The 12,775-nt window shown below is 54.5% G+C and overlaps 1 protein-coding gene across 9 annotated transcripts in view; it reads left to right on the top strand.

Moving 5' to 3' along the window:
* TNRC18 (trinucleotide repeat containing 18) overlaps nucleotides 1-12,775 on the top strand; it is an 89,875-nt gene that overhangs the window by 45,765 nt on the left and 31,335 nt on the right. For 8 of the 9 annotated variants that reach the window (XM_041749757.1, XM_041749750.1, XM_041749753.1 and 5 more), the window contains 6 exons: nucleotides 586-761; nucleotides 1,326-1,462; nucleotides 1,689-1,817; nucleotides 3,486-3,657; nucleotides 5,018-5,378; nucleotides 9,315-9,590. In XM_041749757.1, the coding sequence (XP_041605691.1) occupies nucleotides 586-761; nucleotides 1,326-1,462; nucleotides 1,689-1,817; nucleotides 3,486-3,657; nucleotides 5,018-5,378; nucleotides 9,315-9,590 (1,251 nt within the window). The remainder of the gene's footprint in view (nucleotides 1-585; nucleotides 762-1,325; nucleotides 1,463-1,688; nucleotides 1,818-3,485; nucleotides 3,658-5,017; nucleotides 5,379-9,314; nucleotides 9,591-12,775) is intronic. The other variant, XM_041749751.1, reaches the window with a different exon arrangement.

Genomic DNA, 12,775 nt, shown 5'->3' on the forward strand with positions numbered 1-12,775 from the left:
TGTTTGAGTATGGGCAAAAGTTTTCAGGGCCCTCTACAAGAACATCAGTGGTAGTGCCGCCAGTGGTGGGGGCAACTTTGTGCTGAGTAGGGGAAGGTTTTCATTTTTTCACATTTTTATGCCTGTTTTGTATTTTTGGTGTTCTCGTATTACTTTTACATTTCATAAAACTTAATTTCGGTTCATTTTTTTCCTGAAAATTAACACCTTGCATATTCCTCATGGGATATTTAAAGGACAGATAAGCAGAAAGAGGCATACCCTAGAAAGCACCTCTGCCGGTGGCTTGGCTACTCTCGGTGACTTTGTGCAGCAGTGGACATTTGGGATAGGGCCATGCTGTGTGCCCCAGCTCTCACTTGTTCTCCTCACTTAGCACCATTTCTTGCTTCTCAGAAAGGCCGCAGTCTAGTCAGCATCCTGGGGGCCATGTGACCTTGGGCAAGCCCTGAGCTGGTCCTGGGCCTCATTTTCCTCCTTGTTTGGAGTCTGAGTGGGGTTGGCTGCAGTATCCGTGAATCCTGCCCCCAGGCAGCATGGCGGGGCCAGCGCAGAGACATGGGCTCACCTGCCTCCTGTATGTAGGTGCGGAGCGGGGCCTGGCGGTACGGCCCTCGCTGGAGAGCCTGCTGGCAGCCAGTAGCCACATGCTGAAGGAGGTGTTGGACAGCCCCTTTGTGGACCCGCTCAAGAATCTGCGGCTTCCGCGGGAGCTGAACCCCAACAAGAAGTATAGCTGGATGCAGAAGAAGGAGGAGCGGGTGAGGTGTCCTGGGCCTGTTTTTGCCTACCTGTGGCCTAAGGGGTGGGGTTGTAGGTGAGTCCCCCAGAGATGCCACCTTGCTGGGGACATGGCTGGCTTTGGAGTTGAAAGGGCCTGATCTGAGTCCAGCTTCTGCCATTGACTTGCTGTACAGGCCTGTGTAAGCTGTTTCCCCTTTCAGGGTCCCAGTTTATTTATGTGATAATGGGTGACAGCCTGATGGTTTGGGAAGAGCAGGCCTGGCTGTGCCCCTTGCTGCTTGTGAGCCCTGGGCAAGCGCCTCACCTCTCTGAGCCTCCATCTGTAAGTGATGGATAACACGGTGGCCCACATTGCTTGAGCAGCTGTCTGGGGCCACTTTGGCTTTGATGCAGTTCTGCAAAATTGGGTTTTGGTTCCTATCCTGTGTTCTGCCCACAGGGCCTTGGCTAGTAAGTGGCAGGGGTGGGGTTTGAGCTGGGCCCCTGTTACCATCAAGACTCGCCATCCCCATCTGGGTGGACGCTTGATCAGCCAGTGGGAGCTGGTGGGCGTTGGCATCCTCACCCCGCTCTCCCTGCAGATGTATGCCATGAAGTCCTCCTTGGAAAGCATGGATGCCATGGAGCTGGACTTCCGGATGCGGCTGGCTGAGGTCCAGCGGCGGTACAAGGAGAAGCAGCGAGAGCTGGTGAAGCTGCAGAGACGCCGTGATTCCGAGTGAGTGTGCGCCCTAGCCATATCCCGTGGCCCCGGCCAGCCGGGTGACAAGGCTGTAGCAGGCGGTGCCCTGATTGGGCTCTTGTAGGCGCTGGCGCTCAGTAGGTTGGCTGTGGTAGGCCATTAGAGGTGTGTGTGGACCCGAGTGACATGTGTGTATCGTATGTCCTTCTCCGCGCCCCCTCCACCCCCCAGGTTCACAGCCAAGCGTGTGATTCTTTTTAAGGGACAGGCGCGAGGAACCCCATAGAAGCTTGGCACGCAGAGGCCCTGGCAGGCCGAGGAAACGGACCCACGCCCTGAGCGCCCTGTCGCCCCCCCGCAAGAGAGGGAAGAGCCGCAACAGTAGCGGAAAGTAAGGCTGGCCCCTCGGTGGGTCGGGAACTGGCACAGAGCTCGGAGGGGAGGAGTGCGGGCCCACACAGGGCCTGCATCTGGGCACCGGGGACCTCGAGTCCCTCGGGCTCTGACCCATCTGGTTTGGTAGCTCTCAGGGAGCATGGTGCACACTGCCCAGGCCAGGAGGGTGAGCCAGGCGAGTGGCAGAATGGACAGGCAGACTCATCCACCCAGCACTGAGTGGGCAGCTGACCCCAGTGAGAGAGGTTCCTGTGCCATCAGCTAAGCGCTTCACCCATCTTCCTGCCACACCTGCTTCTTCCATGGTTAGGGGCTAATTCCTGCTCTTCTCCATACACCTCCTCCCTGCAAAGGGATCTGCTGAGCTTCAGCCCTGCTGGGACAGGCTTTGACTTATGCTGTCACTTGGTTCCCTATGTGACTGACAGTGTCATTCCTGTCCTCTTGGCCTGACCTATTGGCTTGTTGCACCTGAGCCTGTGGCCCTGGGCCACTTCTTTGTGTACATCTTGAGTGGCAGAAGCTACATGTGGCACCTCTGGAGGTTTTCTTGAATGGTGGCTAGAATGAGAGCTCTTCCTCCAGGCTAAGCACGGATAGGAATGATGCTGCAGTCTTCCTGGGTGTCCGGGAGTAGCATCAACTGAATGAGGCCCATCAGAGGAATGAAGTTGGAGTGTGCCTCAGCCTGGGACATCAGGGCAGGGTGGACACTGGGCGGCCTGATGCTTGGCTTGAGGAAGCAGAGGGGGCCACACAGTGGCTTCAGAAGGCAGAGGAGAGACTGGGTTGGCCACAGGTTTTGTTAGAAGACCACCCCAAGGGGCCCCCACAACTTACATTTATCTTCCTTGGATGTTCCTGTTGGAGAAGTGAGAGGAAGTAATCTCCTATAGCCAGTCAAAGGAGAGTAGGAAAGCAGTTGCTGAAGACAGTAGAGGCCGGGCCGCCGGCAGACAGCACTGGATCAGGGCGAATAGCCCCTGGAGGTGGGCGTGTTTTTCCACCTTTGAGTCCCAGCTCCATGTAGTGTTGTGACCTCAGACTGGGTGCTGGCTTTTTGAAGCCTTAGTTTCCCTGTGTAAAAAACATTATGTAGAACATTATTTTGTGGCTGAAATAGAAAGCATTAACATGGAACAAAGCACATAATAAAGCACCGAGTAAAAATTAGCTGCTTCTATTACTTGTGAGGGTTTATTTTAAAGTAGGCAAGAGATGCCTTCAACCTGGGACTGTATCCTGACTGTCTTAATCCCAGGGGTACAGGAGACCAGCCAGGGACTCTTGATCTCCCTCCCATCCTGGGGGAGTTCCTTGACATTTCTGATCCTTGTTCTCGGCACGTTTTGATAAGGGGTGTGTGTGTGTGTATGTGTGTGTGTGTGTGTGTGTGTGAAGAAGCACGAGAGAAAGAGGCCAGCAGAGGATACTGCCTTGGAGAAGTGTTGCTTCTTTCCTGTTAAACTCTCATTCTGCCCCATTCACAAATAGAATCCCAGCACCATAGCTTCACAGGATCCGTCTCCCCAGATTCGTCATTCTGCCATCACTGTCTGTGCTTCGACATCCAAAGCCTACCCTTCAGGGCCTTAAGGGCCGACCCCCAACCCTTGAGTCTTTTCTGGTCAGGGTGTTGACCAGCAGTGCATCTGGGTTTCAGGCTGAGCAGCAAGCCCCTGCTGACGTCAGAGGAGTATGAGCTTGGAGCAGGGATGAGGAAGAGACACAAGGGACCTGAAGAGGAACATGATGCCCTCGTTGGAACGGGGAAAGCGAGGGGCAGGAACCAGCCTTGGGATGAGCATGAAGCTTCATCGGACTTCATGAGTCAGGTCAGTCACCCTGTCTTCTAGGTGTGCTGCTGAGGTTGGAAGGGTATGCCAGACAGAGTTCACTCTCTCTCTCTAGGTCTGTTGGCCCTAGTCTTGCACAGAAAGTGTTAAAACAATTGCCTTAGTGCCAGAGGGACTGTCTTCCAGGCTTTTTTTTTTTTTTCTCAAATATTCTAGTACATTTTTTTTAAAGATTTTATTTATTTATTCATGAGAGACACAGGCAGAGGGAGAAACAAGCTCCATGCAGGGAGCCTGATGTGGGACTTGATCCCAGAACTCCAGGATCACGACCTGAGCCAAAGGCAGGCACTAACCCACTGAGCCACCCAGGGATCCCCTCCTCCAGGCTTTCTTATTGCACAAAGGGGGAAATTAAGGCCCAGAGGAGGTCAGAGCCTTACCAGAGTAGCACAGCCTCAGGTAGGGTTAAGATGAAAGCCACATCCCCTGTGCACGTACCATGATGCTTTACTGAAGCCATGAAGAGAGACTGCAGGTTCTTAACCAAATAATGCAATTACTGTTGTTTAACGGCGTAATTGTCTAATGAGCAGCTTCAGCATTCTGTCGTTCTAAGAAACAAGGGGTTGATGCCATTGTAATTTCCTTGTGAACTCCCCAGGGGTAGTGGGGTGAGAGCCAACTCCTTGATTTTTATTTCTGCAGAGCCCTGAAATCGTCCATTTAAGGCCTTTGTCTCTGAATACTAATGTACCTTGTCATCTCTCCTCATAAAGCCCCATGCAAGGGGACTGTGTCTGTTGATTTGGCCATCTGAGGGAAATATTCACAAAAGGGAGACTCGATCCAGGAAGAGGGAACAGAGCCAGCCTGTACATCCAAGATCTTTTACTTGCAAATTGTGAAGGATACTTCACGTTGTTTAAATGACCCTATAGCAACTCTCCCCCCCTTATGTTACCTGATTAAAGAAAATAGAGCTAAAACATTCAACTGAGGGGCATTAATGGCTTTGAAACTGCACATTTCATATTGACAACAAATGACTGCAGCAGACGTGCAAGTAGGAATTTAATCTGTGAGATCTTGAGTCACTCTGTTCCGCTTTGGGCATCTGAGGCACACCTGGGGCATTCTCTTAGCAGCTTCCGCCCATTTAGTTGGATGGGCCCACTTAGGCTGGGCTGCAGTCTTCGTGGGCTGCTTTAGGTACTCGAGTTAAACAGATGAGCTGCACCTAGTTGTCCCTGTTTTACCCAGCGGGAAGAACAGAGGCTCAGAGAGGTTGAGCAGCTTGCCACAGAGGCAGGTGGAAGGGACTGGAGCCCAGCTTCCTCAGAGCTGGTGTGCTGAAACCCACTGTCTTAACCCATGACTTCCCGACTTCCGTCTGCAGCTGAAGATTAAAAAGAAGAAGATGGCCAGTGACCAGGAGCAGCTGGCCAGCAAGCTGGACAAGGCCCTGTCCCTCACGAAGCAGGACAAGCTCAAGTCGCCCTTCAAGTTCTCGGACGGTTCTGGGGGGAAGTCCAAAGGCGGCGGGGGCTGCGGCAGGTACTTGACGCCCTACGACAGCCTGCTGGGCAAGGACAGGAAGGCGCTGGCCAAAGGCCTCAGCCTGTCCCTCAAGGCTTCCAGAGAAGGTAAACACAAACGGGCCGCCAAAGCGAGGAAGATGGAGGTGGGCTTCAAGGCCAGAGGCCAGCCCAAGTCGGCCCACTCCCCGTTCGCCTCGGAAGTGAGCAGCTACTCCTACAGTAAGTAGCGGCCGCAGCGCCGCCGCGGGGCGCTTCCTCTCTCTCCCGCTCCTCGCGCCTAGGTCTCTCTCACGGGCGCTTGAAGGTCTCTCTTCCGCCTCTGCGCGTGGGCTCCAGGCCGGAAGTGCGTGGGGTGGGGGGGTGTGGAAAGCGGAAGTGCCTGTGATTGGCGGGTGGGAACGGAAGTTGGCCTGCCCTCTTGTGCTTGGTTTGCAAGCGGTGGGCGCGGAAGCGTTTGCGCCATGGAGTCCGCCGCCGCCTGGCCTAGAGCGGCTACTCGCCAGGACCATAGAGAGCAGCTGGTCTCTCCTGCCCACAAGCGGCTCTCCATTCTTCTCCCGGGGTTCTGAGGGATGCTGAGTGTCAGCAGGGTGCACCCTCTGCTGGGCAGCGTACTGAGGGCTGCACGGGCCACAGGCCTCCAGGTGGCTGCCGCGCCTTGTCCCCGAGAGTGGACCGCTGGGGGCGGGGGCTCCTAGGGCTTGAGCTGCGGAGTGGGGAAGCGCACCCAGTGCTGGACTGGGGGTTGCTGCACGGCCTCTTACTGGCCGGGGTCGCCACACGGGAACACCTTCCCTGGGCACTCGGGAACGCGGCTGGCCTGGGGCCAGGGGGCCTCTGGTGGCGTGTAGTAGGTGTTCCTGGGTGTGTGTGCAGGTGGCTGGTCCTCCGCGGCCTCTGATGGCATGTAACAGGTGCTCCTAGGTGTCTTTGTGCCCATGGCCGGCTGTCAGTGGTGTCTGGTGGCCCTAGGATGCTGCTTGGCGCGTGGTAGATGCTTTTAAGTGTGTGTGTGTACAGATGGTGAGCCCTCCACTGGCCCTGGTGGCACATAGTGGGTGCTCCTAGGTGTCTGTGTGCCCATGGCCAGCTCTTGGTGGCATCTGATGGCCCTAGGATGCTTCTTGGCACATAGTTGATGCTTCTAAGTGTGTGTGTGTGCAGATGGCTAGCTCTCCACAGGCCCTGGTGGCACATAGCAGGTGCTCCTAAGTGTCTGTGTGGCCATGGCCAGCTCTTGGTGGCATCTGGTGGCCCTAGGATGCTGCTTGGCACGTGGTAGATGCTCCTAGGTGTGTGTGTATGCAGATGGCTGGCCCTCCACGGCCTCTGGTGGCATGTAAAATAGGGGCTCCTAGGTGTCTGTGTGCCTATGGCCAGCTCTTGGTGGCATCTGATGGCTCTAGGATGCTGCTTGACACATAATTGATACTCCTAGGTGTGTGTGGGTGGAGCCCCCTAATGTCCAGGACACATTCACTAAGCACGTGGCCGCTGCAGGAAGGCCATGAGGGGCGTCGTGGCTCCTGGCAGTTGTTGGCACAGTCTGCTGTGGGAGCCCCCAGGCCCTGACTGGGGTGGAGGGCTTTTTCTTTGGGCCTGCCTGGATGTGTGTGTCTAGGCTGTTGATTGGCTCTGCAGGGTTCATAGGGGGAGAACATAGTGGTTGACTGTCAAGTGCACGAAAGTAGACACCTGTAATGCTATTTAAGTTTGTTTTCTCGAGGAAAAGAAAAAGTTTTTATGGGCTTGCAATTATATTATCACGAGACTGTCATGAGCTTTAAGTGAACTCATGTTGGTAAAAGCTGGCTGTGGCATAAGATTCAGCTGCTGCTATTGCAGTATTTTTTTTTTTTTAAAGCATTCGTGTGTTTGGTTGCTTAGAACTAATGGGTCTCTAGGGCTGACACAGAGATATATGTGAGATAAACAGCTCTTTTGTGCCTTATGTGTTGAGGACATGCTTGATTGTCATAGCTTTTGTGGTCCTCAGTTTTGGATAGGTATGACTAAATAGCAGCATCCTAGGCCATCCATGGCCACCATGAGCTCATCTCAGAAACTCATAGCCCTGGAGGAGGAGGGAAGAAGGACTTCCCTTTATTCTTCCATCTTGGCTGGTTTTATTTTTTTATTTTTTATTTTATTTATTTATTTATTTATGATAGTCAGAGAGAGAGAGGCAGAGACACAGACAGAGGGAGAAGCAGGCTCCATGCACCGGGAGCGTGACGTGGGATTCGATCCCAGGTCTCCAGGATCGCGCCCTGGGCCAAAGGCAGGCGCTAAACCGCTGCGCCACCCAGGGATCCCCTTGGCTGGTTTTAGAATGATGGAGGGATTGGGGAGGATTGCTGCTGCTCTGACTGCCAGAAGGATCCCGTATTCCTCCCACTGACAGGTGATTGGGGCGCATCTAGAGGCCAGAAATAAGCTCTGTCCCTGAGGTCTTTGGAGTGCTCTGAGCCACAGTCCACTGTGTGTAGATGTGTGCTTACACAAAGCCATGTTCAGATTGCTAGTCTGTTAAACCTGTGTCTAAAATTCCACTGTCCAGGTGAGAGAAAGGAGTTAAAGTTGCAACAAAGAGGTCAGAAGATCTGTGTCCAACTAGATGCTGGCTATGATATGCAGCTGACTGTGGAGAGAGATCTTGTTTGTATTTTTTTTTTTTTTTTTAAGTAGGCTCCACTCCCAGGGCAGAGCTCAATGTGGGGCTCGATCTCATGACCCTGAGATCAAGACCTGAGCTGAGATCAAGAGTTGGTCACTTAACCAACTGAGCCACCCAGGCGCCTCTTGTTTATATTTTTTATGTTGGGTTTTCTGTAGTTCTGGGTAAATGAGAGAATGCAGTCACAGTGAGGTCAAGAGTGTTTTCTAGCACGGAGATGGCTGGCAGGATGTGGAAAGAGGGAAAGCTACTCTTTTTCACTTTGGGTAATAGGGGTTGAGGGGCATGCCTGGTGGGAAGCCAACTTGGTTGTCATCACCCAAGGGTGTCTCCAGCCTGGGATGTGGCCTTGAGAAGGACAGAGACCTGATGGGGCTTGTCCATGTCCTACCCATACCTAGAGTTTTGAGGCCATCCTACAGTTGGGGGTCTTGGTTGGAGTGGAAAGCTTAGGTGTCAGAAGAGGCAGCCAGAAGACACTGCCTCACGTGTAGTTTTCTCGTGGACTTGGAGATGGCAGGTGCTGCCAGAGTTGTAGCTCTATTACTATTCCTTATGTTCAGGGTGGATTTTATCAGATTGAGGGATTATAGTCTTTGCTGTGGAGCCGTTTCTTCCAGTGAAATCTTGCTTGACAGCCCCATATATAAAACAGATAAAAATGGTGTTGAGGATATTTGGGGTGGGGTTGGAAGGGGCCAAAGTTGTGCCTGCTTGACGGCTCCCCTTCCCAAATCTGGGTGATCTTCTCCCAGGAAAGCTTAAGAACCCTAGCCTTGCCTGCACAGTAAGGCAGGAGTCTTGGGAGAAGCCAGCAGCAGTGTGCTGGTAAACGCAGGCCTTTGATAGGAGAAAGTTGGGGGGGAAAGCCTTGAATTGGAACATGGTTTGCCAGTTTCCTTGGAGTAACTGCTTTCACGATGGCCGTTGTGACGCTGCTGGACGGAGAGTTGGGACACGCCTGTGTGATTGCCGTTGTGAGTCTGTCTGGGCTGCCCAGCACACTGCTGGAAACTGGTATCCTGGAGCAGGAGAGCTTTATCTGAGCCCTTCCTTTCTTGGGCCTTGTCCCTCCCCAAAAGGAGCCCGTGGGCTTAGTGCACAGATCTCCATAGCCTGGGCTGAGACCTTTCTGAGAGTGGGGCTCCTCCCTCCATCTGGGGCCCGGAAAAGCTGTTTGCAGAGGTGGCTGTGTGGTGGGTGGTGCTGGCAGCCACCAGCCTGGAGAGGACGAGCTCTGTGAGGCCTCCCAGGCGAGAGGCGAGCGTTCCAGGCAGGGAGAAGAGGTCCAGTGGTGGGACAGGGCTCGTCCAGCGGTGGGACAGGGCTTGTCCCACGGCCAATAGGCGTTTGGACCTTTCTGTCCTGGCACATGCCAGGGCGTCCTCAAAGCCACTGAGAATAACGAGACACACCAGCCCCTCCCTTCCCTCCCAGCGCTCGATGACTTACCGTATTAAAAACTACTTTGACTGCAGATACGGACTCAGAGGAAGACGAAGAATTCCTGAAGGACGAGTGGTCTGCCCAAGGCCCGTCCAGCTCCAAACTGACGTCTTCCATCCTGTGTGGCATGGTGGCAAAGAACGGCAAGCTGGCTGGAGGCCCCAAGCTGACCAAGAGGGGCCTGGCGGCCGCGCGGACTCTGAAACCCAAGCCGGCCGCCAGCAGGAAGCAGCCCTTTTGTTTGCTGCTTCAAGAGGTCGAAGCCCGTTCCTCCTTCAGCGATTCTTCGGAGGACTCGTTTGACCAAGGTTACTAGCTCCAAACACAAAATACCTTCCGTGTTTTCTAGCGAGCGAGTGAGTGAGAGAGAGCGCGAGAGAGCGAGCGCGAGCGAGCACGCAGGAGATGGCAGGAGATGGCGGGCAGAGGTGGCCCCCCTGGGACGCCTCGGAGAGGGCGGCCGTCTGGGTTCTTGGCAGCGTAGCCTGCTGTATCTGCCTGAGTCCTATTTTTGTTCTCCTTGTACCTGTATCATTGTGATAACGCCACGGCCTGGCTCTTTTTGAGCTTTTATACGGACTGTTTGTAGTCTTCACCCTCCACGCTCCCCTCTGCCCCCCGTCCTCACCTCCTCTGCCCCCCCTAGACCGCAGGCCTGGGTCGGGGTCTCTCTCGGGCGTGGCCGGAGGAGGCCTCCCGAGGGACACTTTGTAAATGGAATTCTGTCGTGTGGGCGTGTGACTTGATGTTTGTACCGCGATTTTGGTAATACCAAGCTTTATTAAACATACCGAGTTCATTTTTAACTAAACCCGTGTGCCTTGTCTCTCTTGCTGTGTCCTGACTAGACCATTAGGTTGCCGCTCCCCTCATTTGTTCCTCCTCCCCTTCCCTTGCCTCCTCCCCACCCCACCAGGGGTAGAGCTGGAATATGCAGTCTGCTGCTCTTCTCTATTATTCAAATATCCCTCATAGCTGTTGGCATGCCTTCATTCTTCAGGTTTAAAGTCAACTGCGTTCACCTCCAGCTTCATCTTTTTTTGTTTTTGTTTTTGTTTTTTAGCTGCTTGTTTGTTATTTATTTTCTTAAAGCTGTATTTCTATGTAACGGTGGTTTAAAAATATACACTTGTTTTCTAACACGTATTTCTGTTTTAAAGGGCGTGTAGGCAGTGCAGGGTCAAGACCATTTGCCGCCCGTTTTGTTGTGAGATTTGAAATTGTGGGCTTCATTGCCACGTTGAGCGGCGGGGCCCAGGCTTCGGAGAGAGCACTGGCCTCTGAGCCCACAGGCCTGGTCTGCTGGCAGCCCAGTCCCACCCCACCCCGCCCCGGGCCCCCATCCACCTTACCTGTGGAGAGAAGGTGGGGTTCAGTGGTCCCTGTGTATGTCCTGGCTCCAACCTCCCCAGGTTAGAAGTGTCCCAGGGGCCAGGTGGGGGAGCCAGAGGATCCTTAAGTGTTTCCTCACCCTGGTTTAGGACTTGCTTCTGGGCAGACCCCCTTCAGGGATTCCCAGAGCTCAGGCCCCATGGTCCCAGAGTGAGGCCCATATGTTAAGGCCAACCTGGATAGGAGCTAGCTCTGGCCATAGGACTGGATGCTACCCTGCTTCCAGCTGAGCTCCTGTTCCTGGTCTGTCTTCTTCCTGCCCACAGCCCCCACCCATCCTGGCTTACCCAGGTCCACTTTGGGTGACCAAGAGGTGGCACAGTAGGGAGCCAGGTGCCCTTGGGACTCACATTCTCTTGTGCTGCCATGCCTGAGTGAATGTAGTCTGGGCCAAGGAGGGGGAGGTCACTAACTGGCCGGTTGGCCTCATTTGTCCCTAGCCCTGGCCTCTGTGGACCAGTCTTGCTGGCTCACCACCATCCTCCCTCCATGATCCCTTCCTCTCCTCCCACCCCCTGAGCTCCTCCCCCTTAAAGTCAGAGTTCCAGCTTCCATGTGTTTAAGCTTTCCTGCCCCAGCTCCACCTGACTCTGACCCTGGGGAGAAGCAGACAGCCCCATCAATGTCCTAGCATGAGGTCATTTGCCCAGAGTGGGCAGAAGAGGCTAGGGGGCCCTCAGACCAGGCCAGATGCAGCAGTGGAGGGAGCCCAGATGAAGGGAGGGGAGGGGCCCCACTGCACCACATGCACTGAGCAGGTCTTGACAGGGATATTTGGGTAATAGGGTCTTCCTGACATCTGGTACTAAACCCCTGACTGCTTGGCTTTCTAGTGTCTGCTCTCTCCCCCAGCAGCTTGACCATACCTTCACCCTTGATCCCTACCCATGATGCTTTGAATGTCTGTTTTGGTCTCTTGCATTTGCTCTCACGCTGCACTCTGGACGCAAAGCGAAGGCTGGGAGTAGGGCAGACGGCGCAGCGGGTCACTGAGCTTGGGTCCGAGCCTGGCTCGTTGCTCCGTAGGTAGGCAAAACCCTTTTTCTTTGTGTCCCCTCTGCACCTCCCCTCCTCGGGGTTTGCCCCCATCGGCTATGGCAGCAGCGGATTGCTTTGGCATTTATCGATCAGGTTTTGGAAAACCAAACCAAGTGACAACAGACAACCCCATGTACTGAGCCAAGAAAGAGTTTTTTGATTTTGTTTTTATTTTAAAAAAAGTTTTTCTCTATTTCCTTGGGCTGCTTTGTCGGGACTTTTTCTCCCTGTGCCCTTGGCAAGCTCTGTGGCCTCAGGTGTGGACAGCTCCAGAAAGGTTTCCTTGGTCCTGAGACCCCCTCTGCTCCCCTGCCCCCCCCACTGCCCCACAGACCCCATCCTGAGCAGACCAGCCACCTTGGGAAGCAGCCAATGGGAGCTTGTCAGGCTCGTAGCTGCTGGAGGCGGGGAGGGTCTCCAGAGACCAAAATAATCTTGTTTTATGGGAAGCAAACCCTGGTTTTGGCTTTTCCTTCCCAAATACTTATCAGTCTCAAGGTGCTGGGTTGGGCTGCTGCTGGCTGACTGGTATCCGTTGTAGACATTCCGGGCATCCAGAAACCCAGAGCCAGCCCTTCCCTGCTGGACATTGCTGGTGGGGAGTCCTTCTGGACGGGAGAGAGTTCTGGAGTCTCCACACCTGAGCAGCCAGGGAAGGCGTTCTCTAGAAGGGAAAACTGGCCATACATCTGACTCTGTGCCCCCACCCCAGCCAGCCCCCCGCCCGCCACCCTGCTCAAATTGGCCCACCCCAGGGAGGCCTGATATGGGGGACCCAGGCGCTGTCGAAAGTCTGCCTACACTTAGCCTGCTTTGCCGCTGTGGCTCACTGGGGCGGAGACAACCATGTGATGTCCGCAATGTGAATGGATTGCAAGTGTGCACTGCCTGCTTGCCGCCTGCCTGCCCCGCTGGCCTCCATCCTGCTTCATCCATTGCTCTGGGAGCCCGGCCTCCTCCTCCTCCCTCCTCCCTCCTCCTCCTCCTCCTTCTCCTTCTCTCCTTCTCCTCCTCCTCCTCCTCCTCCTCCTCCTCCTCCTCCTCCTCCTCCTCTTCCTCCTCC

The sequence above is a fragment of the Vulpes lagopus genome, chromosome 3 (genome assembly GCF_018345385.1).
Source record: "Vulpes lagopus strain Blue_001 chromosome 3, ASM1834538v1, whole genome shotgun sequence".
Classification (NCBI taxonomy): Eukaryota; Metazoa; Chordata; class Mammalia; order Carnivora; family Canidae; genus Vulpes; species Vulpes lagopus.